Source organism: Peromyscus eremicus, chromosome 6, assembly GCF_949786415.1.
Source record: "Peromyscus eremicus chromosome 6, PerEre_H2_v1, whole genome shotgun sequence".
Classification (NCBI taxonomy): Eukaryota; Metazoa; Chordata; class Mammalia; order Rodentia; family Cricetidae; genus Peromyscus; species Peromyscus eremicus.
Window position 1 is genome coordinate 42,962,584 of NC_081421.1, and position 16,962 is coordinate 42,979,545.

The 16,962-nt window shown below is 44.2% G+C and overlaps 1 protein-coding gene across 2 annotated transcripts in view; it reads right to left on the bottom strand.

Moving 5' to 3' along the window:
• Positions 1–2,540: 2,540 nt before the first annotated feature.
• Positions 2,541–16,962, bottom strand: part of Rarres1 (retinoic acid receptor responder 1) — a 35,007-nt gene continuing 20,585 nt past the window's right edge. Inside the window, exons 3-6 of one of the 2 annotated variants that reach the window (XM_059265458.1) lie at positions 13,687–13,870; positions 8,037–8,173; positions 3,235–3,297; positions 2,541–3,147 (exon numbers count right to left, since the gene is read on the bottom strand). In XM_059265458.1, the coding sequence (XP_059121441.1) occupies positions 2,998–3,147; positions 3,235–3,297; positions 8,037–8,173; positions 13,687–13,870 (534 nt within the window). In that variant the 3' untranslated portion in view covers positions 2,541–2,997. The remainder of the gene's footprint in view (positions 3,148–3,234; positions 3,298–8,036; positions 8,174–13,686; positions 13,871–16,962) is intronic. The other variant, XM_059265459.1, reaches the window with a different exon arrangement.

A 16,962-nucleotide genomic window follows, 5' to 3' on the forward strand; every position in this document is an offset into this window, starting at 1 on the left:
TACCAATATTCCTTTGTGAGATATTACAGTTGGGCTCTTGTTCCTTCAGCTGATAACTGACGTTAAAGAAATGCAGTTCAGTTTTCTGTTATTCTTTTCCTCCCTGCTTAATTGTGTAGTTTGTGAATCAACAGAATTTAATCAGTTTTGAAAGTTGGGAATTTTTATATTTTAATATTTTAACATATGAATCTTAAATTTGGCAGCTACCAGGAAGGAGTGAGTTGTGACTTGTCGGAACTATCCCATTGAAGAAGGTAGCTCTTTGCATTGTTGAAACTATACATTGTTGAATGAGAATTTGAAGTCTTCAGCTAACTTAGCAGTGCCTCACTGAAGAAACCTACTTGTGCTTCTAGAGAACATTCTAGTCAGTTACCCATTCATATGTAGGCTAGGGAGCATGGTGGCTGAGACCTGTGTTTTGAAAACTAGGAAAGGTCACAGAACTGACTAGAATTTTCTAAACTGAGAAAAGTTGGTGTGATAAACTATAAGATCTTGAAGGACTAACATTCAAGTCCAAATATAGACATTTCAACTGACCTTCAAACAAACTGTCTTAGTCAATGTTCTATTCCTGTGAAGAGACACCATGACCATGGCAACTCATGAAATAAATCATTTAATTGGAGGCTGGCTTACAGTTTTCAGTGGTTTGGTCCAATATCATCATGGCGGAGAGCATGGCAGCACATAGACAAACAAGATGCTGGATAAGTAGCTAAGGGTTCTACATCTGCATCTGAAGGCAGCAGGAAGAGAGAGACACTGGGCCTGGCTTGTGCCCTTGAAACCTCAAAGCCCACCTCCAGTGACATACTTCCTCCAAGGCACACCTAATCTTTTCAAATAGTACCACTCCCTGGTGACGAAGCCTGGGGCCTAGAGTGGCCATTCTCATTCAATCCACCATGTGTACTATCTAAAAAACTATCATTCAAGTAGGAAAAATTGAAACTGAGTAGAAGAGAATAAAATGGCAGACAAAATCCTAGTACTACTTCTGATGTATCTTAAAACTGTGAAAGTTCCCGAGAAGTTAGGTAAATGTGATGGTAACTGTCATTGACTCGGTGACTCAGAATTTATACCGCTAATGGAAAGAGGGCTTGGGGAATTCGGTTTTTCATTTTATGCTAAGGCAAATGAAGTACTTGCTCTGTTGTTAGCCAGTGAAATCAATGTTAATTAAATCAAGCTCACAATCTCAGAGTTCATGATAGAAAAGATGTTCTGATGAAGACACTGAGAAATGTCTAGTTGCTTTAACTTTGTGACTTGTGCATACAATCCCTCTTCACGCTCTATAGCAAAATCAGTCTGTTTAAGGCATGTTATTTGTTGTTCACTGGCTGAAGTATGATCACTTGTAAGCATAATGAGAAATCTTTTGAAAGTAAGATCTTGGAGAAAGCTGAGATACCATTTAGAAGGACAGTAAAGAATGGATAGAGATCACAGGACAGCAATGTGTTATAATCTATGCAGCGCTCATGGGATCTCTTTTGAAAGATTGTTCAGGGAACTTCAATTAGAAACTTTTATCTGTTGGCTTGATTTTGGCTCAATGCAGTCATTACGTATTGCTTCTTAGGTGTTTAGAAAAAGTACTTTGTCTTCATTATTGCATAGGAGGAGAGCTGCTGTTTCCCTTAAAAGATTATGCAGAGGATTTAGGACTTGCTAAAAGGAGTGGGTACTGGAGAGGTAAATGCAACAGTTTGGGGTTTGAAACAGAAAAAAAAAAAAAAATACACAATTAGATCTGCTTCCGGCTATTTTGTTAGGTGTCCCTGCCTAAAACCTTCCTCTGAAGTGTAAACTTCCTGTTATCTAAGTGGAGACTATAACTCCATTTTTAGTAGTTGATTGGACAGTGACTCGAAATGGCATTCTTTCTGGAAAACCATATGGACAATTTGGGCCTTAGCTAAGGAATAGACTGTATGAGACTCTGGAAGTTTGGGACAGTAGCAGCAGGACACAGTTCTGCAGCCACATGAGCACCAGGGTAACAGCAAAGCCTGTGGTGGTGTTGGGCTGAGTGTTTAGGTGCATTTCCAGCCTCTATGGGGACATAACCTCACCCATCATGTGGGTGCTTCTGCATGCCTTTTTTTATTTTGAAGCTGATGTCCCCTAATCAGTTACTGGCCAAGGAACCTGGCCCAAGAGTTTAAGACAGTGACATAAGTGTTCCATTAAATTTTAATAATTGTGAGAGGTAGATGATGACATTTCCTGGATCAGTTCTTCCTGCCTTGAGGAGGTACTTTGCTGAATTTGATTATTACATATTATGTTGGCTTTTATTGATTACTTACACCAACACTGGATCTGAGTTGTCCTGATAAATAAAGAAATAAGTATATTTTGGTATACTCTGAGCTAGATCAGTGGTTCTTTAGCTGTGTGTCTACAGCTTTATCATGTGAGACGGTGTGCTGTTTGTAAGATTTGAATCAGGCAGTAGTGGGACTTGATGTAGTTCTAGGTGAGCCTACATTTTGCTGTGCGTACAAAAGCTTACAAACACATTTTGTTATTTAGAAATGTAAACATTTATTTCAAAGTTAAAAGGGAATGCTTGCCTGAAATTCGCAGTTAATATTTCCCTGCAATTTACTTTCGTTGACAAAATGTTGACATCATAAGTAGGAACAATTTAGCAACGTGAAATAGCTATACTATGTCCAAAATTATGAAAAACACAAATTCAGAGATGAAACCTTTTCCCCAAAGCAATTGTCGATCCACCTGCACAAAGTCTTAGCAGTGTGCTCTGACCGCTAAGCCCTGGGCAGATAGGTACATGTGTGCACTGGCTCTCGGAGTTAAACACCAAGGCCGATCTGGGGGGAAACACTTGCCTGTGACCGCAGGCCTGCCTAAGTTGCTGGGACGCCTGGACTTTGCTTTCACGCAGGAGTGATGAAGTAGGCCTGTGGAGTCGCTTTGTTTGGAATATGATAGTAGTGGATCACTCTTTTCTCTTTAGAAATTACTGAGCTCTGTTGGTACCATGGCCGATGCTTCCTCCATTCCGGAGGCTTCTTCTGGGCTCTGCAGCTCTTGACAGTGGTACTGTACTTTCAGTGGTTTGCCAGGGTACCAGAACAAGTGAATACGACAGGGGATGATTTCCTAGGAAATGAAGATCTAAGTGTTATAACTTGAAACACTGGGAATATGAACAGTTTGACACACACGTGGATTTTTTTTTTTTTTTACCTGTGTTGAGAATTCGTGCAGCAGAACAGTAAAATCAAAATCGATGCCGTCATCGTCAGCTTTCTAGGGGAGGGAAGACAGAATTATCCTAACAGACACTGTGGGGTTTGTAAGCTCAGGGTTTGCGAGGCTGCGTCGTCGTGTGTTCCCAGGGGTGGTGACTTAAGTCTGCTGCTGAAACACCCTGGTGGTGTTCCAGATCAAGCTAGCAAAGTCGTGGATTCTGGTTAGGTTTTTCATTCAGTTCTATGGTAGTCTGGTTGACTGTCCTTAAAGCTTTTTCTCTGTGGCATTGATGGTTTTTGTAGAAGGCTAAAGTCTGTGAGGATCAGGAGAATCTCCTAGCAACCTTAGTGATCTAGGTACTGTATGTGTGCCTTGGATAGGTTCGCCCTGCTCCTCTCTGACAGACAAGGGAAAAAGCACAGTATTCCTACGGTGCCTGCCATGGGCCAGATGTTACTCTTGGCAATCGATACATCTTCTCATGTGATTCTCCTGTTTACAGGATTGAAACCTAGGTCTGACCCTGGGCCACCACATCATACATGCTGCATTAAAGTGCTCCCATGATGCTGCTAACCATTGTGCTAAAACCAGTATATTAGGTATGTTCTGGTAGGCAGGCATTGGTCCACACACCCTTTATTTACTTGCTTTCTATTCACTTTAATAAGTCAGTTGCCGGGGATTTAGGTCAGTGGTAGACCGCTTGCCTAGCAAGCGCAAGGCCCTGGGTTTGGTCCTCAGCTCTTGAGAAAAAAAAAAAAAAAAAAAAAAAAAGCAAATAAGTCAAGTCAATTACCTAGTTCCTTTTTCATATTTCTTAGTTTTATATATCAAGGTGATTTTTCTCTTTAATAATAAAAATAGGGTTATTTTAAAACCTTCAGTCTTTGGAATATAACTTTAGTCTTCTACCAAGTTTTTAGTAAAACTACTAAAGAATATGAAAGAGCCGGGGGGGGGGGGGGCGGGGGGAACAATGAAAAGAAACTTGATTTTAGGCTTTGTCTTTGCTTTTCTTATTTGGATGGAGATTTTCCCAAGCCATGTGCAGCCAGTGAGAAGGGGGCTGTAGAAGATGCGAAAGAGGCGGATGAATCAGAAGCGGACTGTCCTTGTATGGTGACTTCCTTGCATTATTGGGTAGGTTTCTCTCTGGCCTGGCAGCATACACAGGAGTATGCAAACATCTGAGGCACAAGCCACAAAATGGAAATTCACCGGGGAAAACTGTCTTTCATAAGAGAATTAGTTACCAGCACTTCCTATCCCAGTTACTTTTCTGAATCTGTGGGCTCTGTACCCATGTGTGCAACCAACTAAGAAGAGAAACTGTAAGTTCTGAATGTGGGCAGTTTTCATTGCTGTTCCCCAAACAAATCAGAGTAACACAGTGGATACAGCCATTGCATTGCAGGTAGGCAACCCAGAGATAAATTATGCGGGAGAATGTGGGGGGCTTCTAAGTCCCCCACAAATGCAAGGGGACAACTCTGTCAGTCTGGTTTTCATTTGGAGGGGTGTGTTTGTCCTTGCCTGGCCTTTGTTTTGGTGACTTTACCTTGCAAGGGAATGCTGACCTTTCCCAAGTTGTTGCTCACCAGTGGACCCCTGTTGACGGCCACAGACTTCACTGCCACATTTCCCAAGGCCTGGCTTTATAATGTAGTTTTAAATGTTTTCAATTGTTTTTACTTACAGACATCTTTTCAAGCCAGTGCTTTCTTATTCTGCTTTTGGAAGTAGCGTATTTTTTTAATGTGTATATTTTTGAGAGGTCTTATGTAGTCCACACTGGCCTGGAACTCTGGAGCGAGAGGCAGGTCTTGAACTTCCACCTCCTAAGTGCTGAGATTACAGGCAAGTACTACCATGCCTGGCTTTCAAAGCAGCATTTTTTAAAAAAATGAAATTATGGTAGTTTTCAAGTTTTAGGTAAAAAGGGGCTGGGCTCGACCTAAGCATTAGAACACCAGTTTCATTTAATAAACGATTTTGCTCAGACCACCCACCGAGTAGGGCTCAGACTGTGTATGTGTAGTTCGGTGGTAGCATGCCTGCCTTGCACACGTGAAGCTATGGGTTACTCCCCAGTAGTGACAAAAAGAAAGACATTGCACATATTAGGTGTGTAGGCTGAATTATAACCCCCCAGGCTTGTGTTTTCCTTCAGGAGGACGGGCCCAAAGCACAGCTTGTTACAGAACTGCAGAGGTGAACAGTATACCTCACAGTCTGCCCTCGCCTCGTCAAGCCCTGCCAAGAGGTCATTATTTTTAATATTATTCAGAAATAACCTCTTGGGCAGCTATTCAAATCATTACAAATGCCAAGTGCTTATATTCCAGATTGATGATGATTTATTATTTTTATTTTTGTAACTTAGAACTTTAATCTTCCTGGAAACCACGGGGAAGGAAGCCTTGTTTGATCCCATTTTTTTGTAACCCACCACCCAGGTCTCCTGCATCTCTTAAGGGAGAGACTAAGCCCTAATAGAACCAGTGTGGTTTTAATAAAGTAAGTAGGCTTAAGTTATTAACACAAGTTATCGAAAAGAGACTTCTCAGCAGAATAGATACGGACGGCGAGGTAATTCTGTAATGTGTCTTGGGCTAGTGAGAACCTTAAGCTGAGATAAAGTCTGCCCTGACTAATATGAGTGGTGACCTGGTAGACAGATATTTCAGAGTGACTACAAGATTCGGTACTGGTGGATTAGAATGAGAATAATACATAGTTTTACTTTAGTCAATTCATGTGCAAGGCTGGGGTTACAGTAGAAGTCTTTATCCCCATTTTTTTTTTTTTCCGCTGATATAGTCACTTGTCCTCGGCACAGTCTGTAATACTGGGAATGCCATTTGTCCTTTGGTTCTGAAGAAATGACTGGCTGGATGATGGGTCTTATTTTATGAATTTCCTTCCTTTCTTTGCCCACTTTCCTGTTGGGCCTTGTTCTTTGGGGCCTGGGAGTTTACAAGTTCGCATTTCCTTATGCTCTTGCATTAGCAGGTAAATTTAACCTGGAGTATTCAGATAATAGTTGCCACCCAGAAAGGTTTGTGGGGGGAGAAGCCCTCCAACACTTCCTGCTCTGAGCTGTCTTGGATTTATCAGCTCCGTTGCCCTGGGAAGGAGATGTAACAAAACACGCTGGACCATACACTGACTGCTCGGTTACCTAGCAACAATCAATTTAGGGTAATTCCTGTTAAAAGACACTCTATAAAAAGATCAGTAAAGAAAAAAAAAGCTAGGTTCTATTTGATGTCTGTTTTACAATGGTCTTTGGAAAGCAGACTAAATTATTATTGGCATTAAAAATACTAAATGTTTGGCAAGTTCCTCAGAAAACACAGAAGGTCCATCCGTGGGTAAATCGTGAACGTGTTTCCTGTTAGGTGGTACTTACAGTTGGTTCAGCTTTCACTCTGGAAAAACCCATCTCTCCCTGCATCACATTTACCTGAGAAGAATCCCAACCCGGGTGAAAGGCAGCTACTCGCCTGTTTCCCCCTGCGAAGAGCGACCAACCCTCTGCACAGGTCACTTACATCCATGTGAGGGCCTACCTCATCCCCAACACATCCGCTCATTGTCACCCCTGGCTCATGGCTCTGCTTTTTCCCTGGGAGGACAGAGCAGAGAACTCAGAGGCTCCCGCCTGGGCCACCGTCACCTGTGACTGGCATCTGGCTGCTGTGTCTCCTTCCCCTTCCGCTGTCAGCTCTAAGGTTAGAAGAGTCCAGATCCAGTCTTCAGCTGCTTTGTATACACCACCACTTGGGAGCTTTCCCGGTCAGTGGTTTAAACACCATCACGTGGGCCTGGTTACAGCCCATCGCTGTCTCCTAAAGACAAACCTCTATGACAAGATGACTATACATATTGTCTTCTTGCCACAAACCGAGACCGTCTCCTCTAAATCTGCTTGATGGTGTCTTTTCCAATCAGTGCATAGAAACTATCCTTCCAGGTTCAGGCCCCAATCCTAAGACTCCTCTTTCAACGCCTACCACTTTCCGATGTTCACATCCAACCCTACGCAGTATTGCCAGTCCGCCTGAATCCAAACACGCCACCACCTCCCTTGCTGCCCCTAGTCCATGCCTCCACCACGCCTTCTGGCTCCTCCCTTGTTTCACTGTAGTCTGCTCTCACAACGGAGCCAGAGAGATCCTGTGAAAATCACATCCTGTCACTCTCCTAACAGGATAAAGACAAGCCTGGGCTAACGACCTCCCAGACTCACAGATACCCTCCACTTCCTGCCGGGCCACCTCGTTTCCTGCACAGGCTCTCTGATCACTCTGCACGACCACTGGGCCCTGCCGCTCCCTCGACCATCGGCCACCCTGCTGCCCCAGTTCCCTGTCTCAAGTCCCCTTCTCTCTGCTCTCGGGGCCTTGTGGCTTCTGCTCCAATGTCACCTCTACCTCCATTAGCCTTACTTTGACCATGTAAGCTGTCTAGCAAGAGCCTGTGGTTCCTCCTCCTGGCTTTCTTTTTTCCATAGCATTTCCCAGCACTGTTTGATACATATTCATTGTTAACTCTCTATCTTGCTTCTTTTTAGAATTGGGTCTCACTGAAGTCAACAGAGGTGGTTTTGTTTACAGCTGCCTCCTCCATCCCTAAAACAATACCTGAGCCATTGCGGCCACTTAAATATTGGCTGAATGAATGAAATGTAGTTAAAGCTCCTGCCATGAAGGTAAGAGTTCCCACTGGTTCAGGCGGGAGCCCGGCGTCCATTGTGGCTCTGCTGACCCAGCTAGTTTTCAGGTTCTTACCAACTGCTTCACACTAGTGAGCTGGGCCAAGTAGTAGTGCAGGAACTGGGTTGTCTTCTCCCACATCACGTAAGAGCTGCCGAGAAAAGCCAAGTCCCAGATGGGTCTCAGTGAGGGATCAATATGTCCATGACTATCTGAGAAGGAGAAAAAAGCACATTTATTCTAAGGCATTTTAAGACGAAATCTGAGAAATTTCAGTAATGAAATTAGGGATGGGGTATTAGATCATCTCACAGGAGTATCTTGAACTGAACATGAGGTTAAGATGGAGATTATGTGCTTGAATTTGCTACACCAAATAAGTATAAACTGACTTAATGGCAGTTGGTAGCACTATGGATGTATGTTAAAACAGCCATGATACTAGACGTTAATCTAGACATTTATTAGTTGAAAAGTCCACTGCCCATCTTCTTACCTGCTGACTTGGCTTGAAAGTGAGTGCCATTGTGTCCTTTAAAGCTGACTAATGACATGACAGCTTCCCAGTCACTTTTTGAACACATGAAAAAATTAGATGGATTTTTCCTGTGCTGTTTGTTTTTTAACCTTTTATTTATATTTTTTGATTCAGCAAACCCACTCAATGTCAGACTTCAAGAGATAGGGATACTATGGTTAATTACTTTTAGAAAGTCAAACTTCAGTAAATAATTTCCAGGATAATATCACGGATCACCATTGCATACAGTTTGGTGGAGACACCCTCTGTCATGGCCCGCCAGCAGTGCGGTACTCCAAGGTGAGCTCATTAGGAAACATTCTTCAGGTCAAGCAATTTTAGTATACATCCTATTGGTTGGTCCGTGGGGATCCAGCATTCAGAGATGATCCCCTGATGGCTGTGGTGCCTGTGGTGACACAGAGCACAGCTTGTGGACAAACAGGCAGGGCCAAGGCTCATTTGGGCTGCAGAGTTTGGGGGAAGGCTCCACAGGAAGGAGATTGTTTCAGGGCTTTGAGGTCCAGTCTTGTAGGTGGGGATGCAGTGAGGGGGTGAGTGGCTAGGGAGGGAAGGGGCACTGGCAGGCTCAGACTCAGTGGCTGGTCTGGAAGGAATGTAAATATATGGCATCATCCTATGAATGGCCTGGTGTGCAGAACCAGGTGCACATGGACTCTGTGTCAGTATTAAATCTGTACAGGACAGACAGGAGGACACTGAAATCCATGACCCGAGGAACTGTTAAGAGTAGTCCTATGGGAAAGGGGCCACAAGAGTGGTTGACTGAGTTTGAAAACAGCAGAATGGGTCCCAGATGTTTTGGGGAGGTCAGCTTCATGGGAAGTGGCAAATGACCAGATGTTAGGAGATGGGGGAGGCAATGACCAAATTTTGTAGTGAACTCTAGAACAGTAATACAATTAAAGGCCAAAATATACTGTTGGGGGAGGGAGCTTATTGAGGCTGGTATTCTGTGTATGAAATATTAGATTAAGAAAAACAACAGGAGTGGATGATGTGAACTGCTACAGACACATTAAGGAACTCTGAGAGAACAATAAAACCCCGTCGGCTTTGGCGATCGGAGGTCCTGAGTGACTGGGAGCAGTTTTGGTTTCTTCTACTCTCTCTATGGAGTGTAGAAGGTGGATTAGGAATGGCTGCCACTGGGCAATGTGAAGAGAGTCTCCTTTTGAAGAGTGGGGAAGGAAAGGGACAGGGCTCTGGGAAACACTTGGTCAACAGGGCACTGTCTCTGGGGCAAGATCAGGAACTACTGGTGGGCAGATGAGAATGATGCTGAGGGACAAAATCCTGGGAGAAGCCAGAGAAGTCAGAATCAAGGATACAAAGAAAAGGATCCTGGGTTGGAGAGATGGCTTAGCAGTTAAGAGCACTGGCTGTTTTTCAGAGGACCTGGGTTCAATTCCCAGCGCCCACACAGTAGGTTACAACCTTGTGTAACTCTAGTCCCAGGGGATCTGAAGCCATCTGGCCTCTGTGAGAGCTTCACCGAGGTTCGTACACAGACATACATGCAGGCAAAACATGCAAACACATAAAACTAGACTTTTAAAAATAAAAAATAAAGGTCCTTGGATGAGAGAGTTTGGGGTGATAAGAGTTGGTGGGGTATAAAGTTGTGGAAGCGATGGGCTGGGCGTGGATTTCAGAGGCGGGGTGGGGGAGAACTTGTCACGCAAGCCGGAAGACCCGAGTTCAATCCTCAGACCCCATATAAAGGTGGAAGGAGAGAACTGACTCCACAAAGCCAGCCTCCATGTGCATGTCCCCCACCCCTTTACCCCCACATAGAAATCAAAATAAATAAAAAATTAGAATTTGAGGAAGCAAATGGCTCATGCTACGTAAAGCAAAAGGTAAATTGTCTCACTGCGTGCTCACAGGCTGGCATGCTCTGTGCCTATAGAAAGGCAAAAGCTCGCACGTGACTGTGTTTTAGAGAGCAAGAAGATATTAGACGTAATGGGTGTACTGGAGGCCTGGCACTTGGCAAGTGCTTGTAGAAGAAAACTTGTTTAGAGTAAAGCTGAAAGGCCTTGGTTTCCTGCTCTGCCATCAGCCACCGTGACATAACTCCTCTAAGGATTCGGTCTCTCGTTCTCTTCTGTTACCAACTATACAAGTGCCTTCACGCTTAGAGCCGAGCACTGCGGTCCTCCACTGACTTCTCAAGCTAACTTCTGTAACCCAGTTGTCAACCCACCAGAACACGTTGATCAACAGGGAGCTGTGACTTTATCATGTTATCGTAGAGAAGCTTCCGACTCCTGCTGCTTGGCGGAATTATTAGCACTTTATGAATGAATTTGTAGTTTCTCCTTGATGTGAGCAGGTAGCTGAATCCATAGGGTTCCGGGACATGTCATGCAGGACTCCAAAGCCAACACAGTGACAGGAATGTCTCTGCCTTGGTCTCCCATCCCAGGGTTCTGGCATCCCCCCCCCCTTCTTTTCCAGTGACTGAAACTTCCTTCATGTAGCTCCCCAACGCTTTCTTATCTTACTGTGGCTTTAGATTTGTGATAGCCAAATGCATTACCCTCACAGATAAATGAGTTACACTAAAGACTGTCAGCAGTGAGGACATGTGACCTGGTAAGTGCACTTAGCAACACGGGGTGTAACTGATAATCTGAAGCTCCTCCGGCCTTTCCCTCTGCTCACAGATGTTTATCTGTGGGAAGTTTGAGGACTAACTAAAGAGAGAAACAATGGGGAGCTAGGATTAGATTGTCTTGTTTATTAATTAAACTATGAAAGTTCAGCGCTGTGGATTAACTAAATACTGACTAGAAACTGCCAAGACTTGAACTGGTTTCTCCAAGCCTGTCTCCATAGTTGGCCTCAATCTAAAGTCAGCCCTCTGGTTTGTTTTTGTTTCTAGAAATTTATAAATTCAATTGATTACAGACATCCACTGTGTTACTTGATTTCAGCTACTCAATATATCAAAAGTCGTTTCCTATTGGAAACTGGATAAGTAGGTTAAAAAGGCAGTCACAACAAACAAAAGTATATTTTTCAACAAACAACAAATAAATTATAAATTAGGTTAAAGTAGGAATATATTGCATGATTTATTGAATCACAACATTATTTTATAATAAAAGTTCATGTCTTTTAAACAGAACAATTTTATTTTGTACCTCCTAGTGATAATTAGTACTTTATAAGAATTTAAGGCAACTGCCTCAGTCCGTTTTATCCTGCACTCATTCAGTGAATCAGGACTATCCCCTTGATGCTGTGAAACAATGAGTTCATTAATACACAGCTCACCTTAGAGATCTGTGAACTTTCAGACAAATGTCCCTGGTCTCCTCAGCCTTCACATATTCATTAAACCCTGGTGCATCTGTCTAGTAAACCAAGGCTTTGATCCTCAGTAGATAGTTTTGCATCATGAGTAATCAGCACCCCTCAGTGTCTGCTGAACTCACAGTAAGAGCAGAACTCAAACCTTGTTGATGAAAACTGCCCTCCACTATGACTGAACTATTTATGTATTTGTGTGTGCTCTGTATTTGTGTATACGTGTATGTATCTGTATTTGTATATGCATGTATGTGTGTTCTGGTGCATGCATGGAGGCCAGAAGAGGTGTCATGTCCTCTGGAGCTGGAGTTAACAGGTGTTTGTGGGATATCTAGCTTCTTGAATGGGTGATGGGATCCAAACTCTGTACCTCAGGATGTACAACCGATGCTTTTCTCCGTCTTTCCAGCCCCAATATTATTTTTGTGATGTTGTACAGTAGCCAAATCTAGGTAGATTGCAGAATGGCTCCTAGGAGTACACAGGACTTAGTAAGTGAACAGGATCCAGTTGAATGGCTCTATTGAATAGTGTCCCAAAGCTAATGCTACTGTAGCAAATATTCCTGGAAAAAGTCCTATCCAAAGTCAGCGGTTAAGAGCCTGTACTGTTCTTGCAGAAGACCCACACTGAGCAGCCCCCATCCACCTGTAACTCCAGCTCTGGGGATCTGATGCCCTCTTCTGAACTCCATGGACACAGGCTCTTACATGGTGCACGTGCGTGCACACACATACACACACACACACACACACACACACACACACACACACACACACAGTTACACATAATTAAAAATGAATCTTTTTTTAAAGCATCAGATGATCCTTATTTCCAAATCTAAGGGGAAAACAAGATGTCGATGCAACTGTAGATTTTCAAATATTAGTCATTAGCTCACTTATTCCAAGCAACATGAATATCTCCAACACTATTCTGAATTCTCATAGTCCTTTGGCTCCAGATTTGACCTTCCTTGTCAAGGAAGCATTAGGTGAGAATCACTCAAGACTGTGATATTAGAAGTACAAGCATTTGGTCAGTGTCAGTAAGTGGGGGCAGATGCCGTGAGAAACGGAGCCTGGGTTTCTCAGGTGTTGATGAGGAATTGAAGGGTATCTGGGCAAGTAAGCAAACTGAGCGAGCGTGTGGGAAGGAGAGTGCTGGAGTGGTCAGATGTCAAGCTTATGCCCAAGTGCAAGTCCAGAGATGACTTTTGTGGTTTGGGAAATTGGATTTGCCAGTAAGTGCTGAATGTCTAGCGCTGCCCACACACTCTGTTGAGTGCCAAGACAAATGGGCTGCTCTCCACTCCAGCTGAGTCACTGCAGAGGGCAGGGCACATCTCTTGGAGACGGCTCCACTGCCCATTAGCCACTGACCTGAAATGAGATCAACATAACCCCACTGCAGCAGCCCAAAATGGCCCAGACAGTCACTCAGGCAGCCCTGGGCCAGAGGGACTGAGCACAGTCCTTTATCTTGTCAGCTAAACCTCCCAAGGCTATCAACAAGAACTCCACGAGTGTCACCTCGGGTTCTAGACTCCCCTGCAATCTGCACTCCAGTCTACACGATTGTCTTTGCAAGGACTTCTGTCTTTTGTTCCTAGAGTCAGCTCTTGTGTCCTCATTCTGGGATGCAAAATGGTCAACTAAAGGGACTCAGCTTTTGGTAGCTTTAGTGTATTGTACAGATGAACAGAAAATGACACCTGGGAGCCTCGTTAAAATAATGAGACATCCCGATTTATAGGTGAACTTTATCACCACTCCAGACATGCAAATGTAAATAATCATTCTTTTTACAATCTAGTGGTTATATACATTCCTGAATATAGGGCTCCCAGCTACTGATTCATACCAGGAATGCTGACGATGTCCAAAGGACTCCTCAGTTGCTTCACTTGCTTGTAAAGCAGATAATCTCTTTCTTGTCTCTTCATTTTCTCAGTGAGTCCTGTGCAGGTGACATTAATGGCTGGTCTGGGTTTTTGATTCTTGAAAAACACCCTTGCAGAACATTTGCCCAAACGTCCCTCAGCTTCCTGCAATACAAGTTTTGAAGTTACCCAAGAAGGTTCCTTATCAACTGTGCCCACTGCAATTCACACAAACACCCAGACTGAGAATCCATTGAGCTTGGCAGGCTGGCATCAACAGAGGGGATTTAACTTTAGAGAAGGTGATTTTTGTGCTCATGGCTTGAGGTTAGCGGGAACTGTAAACTGGCTAGAACCCAGAATCACCTGGGTGACGGACCTCTAGGCATGCCTGGGGTGGGTTGTCTTGATTGTATTAATCAGTCTACCTGTTGTTGGGTGTCTGTGATCCTGGATTATGTAAATGAGAAGAGAGGGAGCTGAGCAGGCCCCAGGGTCATCACTCACTGCTTTCTGATTGTGGGTGCACTGTGACTTCCCACTGATGGACTGTGCCCTGGAACTGTGGGCCAGACAAATCCTTTGTCTCTTGTTGCTTTTGTCTGTATTTTACCACAGCGACAGAAAGGAAACGAAAGCAAGTCCTTCAGTCTTGCTGTCATTTCAACTTTTTACCTTCTGACTTCATCTTTACGTAACAATGCTGGATGGACCTCTTGCGAAGAAATTGCATTGCTGTCTGTTGAGCCCTTCTTGGCTCATACTTCCAGGATAGTGGCTGCTTCACTCTGTCTGGAACTAACACTATGGTACTTGGACATTACGCTTACTAACTTGAGTCAAAAGACGATGCTGGTTCCTATTGACAAAAATACCAGCATGCGCATGCATGAATTAGCTCCTTTCCTAAAGACCAAAATGCTAACTTCTAAAAACGAACCCACTTCACGTCTTCAGCTCACATAACTGGTTCCTGTCTGAGCTCAGCTACTAACCTAGGCTACAATAATTCTGCCTCCTTATTCTGAGATCTCTTCCAAATTAAACACCCCAATCATCCAGATAGGACAACTTCAGCCACTGAGTGACACTTGCGTGCACTTAGACTGTGGATCCTGTGACCACCCCCACTTATTTCAAATCCGAAGACTTCAGGTGTCTGCTCTTGGATAGTGATTCTTCCCCATTTTGGTCAAGGTTCTTTAACTTGACCATTAGAGCCAAGGACCTATCCCTAGAAAAATGCACAGGCTCATACCATGGGCATTAGACTTGGAATGAGGAGTTCACATTCACTAGCCGCAGCCCCACCCAAACCAAGCCATGGGCTCCTAGTCAGGGTGTCCTATCAGAACATGGCTGGTGGAATAGTTGAAGCAATAACCTTCATTTCTCTCCTCCGCCCCCCCTTTTTTTTCTGAGACAGGGTTTTCTCTGTGTAGCTTTGGAGCCTGTCTTGGAACTAGACCAGGCTGGCCTCGAACTCACAGAGATCTGCCTGCCTCTGCCTCCCGAGTGCTGGGATTAAAATTGTGTGCCACCATCGCCTGTCCCTTCGTTTCTTTTTAGTGATTTAAATGGCATCCTGGTTTTGAGGCAAGAACCAGAAATAAACTCAAAAGGTCCACTGTGAAAGAAATTATAATCAAAGTTGGGTCTTCAAAATAAGCCGGCTTCTAGAACTGAAACAAACTTTCCATTGGGTAACTTGTCTCTTGGAGTGTCTATTCCTGATGGGAGGAGGGGTTTCCAGAGTGCACTAACTCACATGCTAATTAGTGGGGCAGCAGAGAAAAATTGAAAGGCTCCTCAAGGTATCAGAGAAGGCCCCCCCTCCTTTGATGTTAGCCCTTTCCTGGGAAGAGGAAGAGAGCTAGGTATTTATGTCCTCTCTGTGTGCCTCCCATCAGACAGCTCTGCTGTGCTGTGAAGATGAAAGACTGACCTTCATTCCAGTTAGCTGGCTGCACTCTTAGAGTACTGGCCCATAACATCCGGAGGAACATGTTGTTGGTCAGAAAAACCTAGTCATCGTTCGCTTTTAGCTTCAATATTTGCAGTTTGCAAAGCTAAGGATCAAAGGCATCTTCCCAGTACATTCAGAAAAATTAACTCTGCAGTTAATAAGCAAGGTCTGCCTGTGTGTATTGTGCTAGAACTTGCTTCTGAATCCTGGCCAGCTTTCTTCCAGAGGCACTAGGTCAGGGATGCCAGGCCTTCCCCTCTGAAACTTCGCCTCCCTGTCACACTTTGATGTGGGGAGCATGGCTTGCAATTCCCAGGCTTCTTAGGCTCAGACCACCACTGCTGACAATCTGGGCTGGCCTCTCCGCCCATGTTCTGGTTGCCACCTCTCAGGCAGACTCATCACAGGGACGTCCATCTTCTTCTAATTTCCACATAGCGTTTCTGCTTACTCTTTCGTGAAAAAGGGGTGAAGGCAACCTAGCAAATCGTGGGCTGTGTGGTGGGGATTGCAGAGAGGCAGACAGTGCCTGTAGCATGCATGGGCACTGCTCTGTGTTTTATGCAACGCCTCTGTGTAAATGATTCTCTAACCTGATACAGAATTGGCCTCGTACTGTGCCAGCCTGCCAACTAGAAATGTCACCAGCTGACAGGAAAAAGAACATATTGGCATTTCACAGTGAGTCATTCTAAGGACGATGAAGTGTGAGTGAGGAAGGACACCCAAGGGAGTTGTGAAATTCTCTCCCAGGAGGCCCTAAGTAAGAGGGAATGACAGGTATGTGGACTGTTCTAAATGCAGACATATGAAACCAGTAACTGTTGAAGCCATTACTGAGAGATCAGAAAAGGGGTCTTCAAGCATGGCCCAGGAATTCCCAACTGCTGCCACAGAGCTCTGCAGCCCAATATCTGTGACCTGAGCCTTTGACCAGGACAGATATGTGATCAACCAAAATTCCTCCAACTTGCATGGCCCTTATTTACATGTCAGAGATTGCACAATCGGAAATTATGTGCAAAGTGGCTCACAATAACTTCCCAGAACAGTACAGCTGCCAATCTGAACTGTGTCTTTGCGTGACGGGAATTACATACCATGAAATGGCTTTCGAACACCATCTCCCAGAAGAAATGGTTATTTCAAGAAAATGGAAGTGCCGGGCATAGGAAACCTCCCTACAAGTCATTGGTCAGGGAGGCCAGAGAGGTACTCAAAAATCTGTAACTAAATATTAGGTCCCTGTTTCTGAAGACTTCAAGCATGCTTGCAGTACATCAGGAAATCA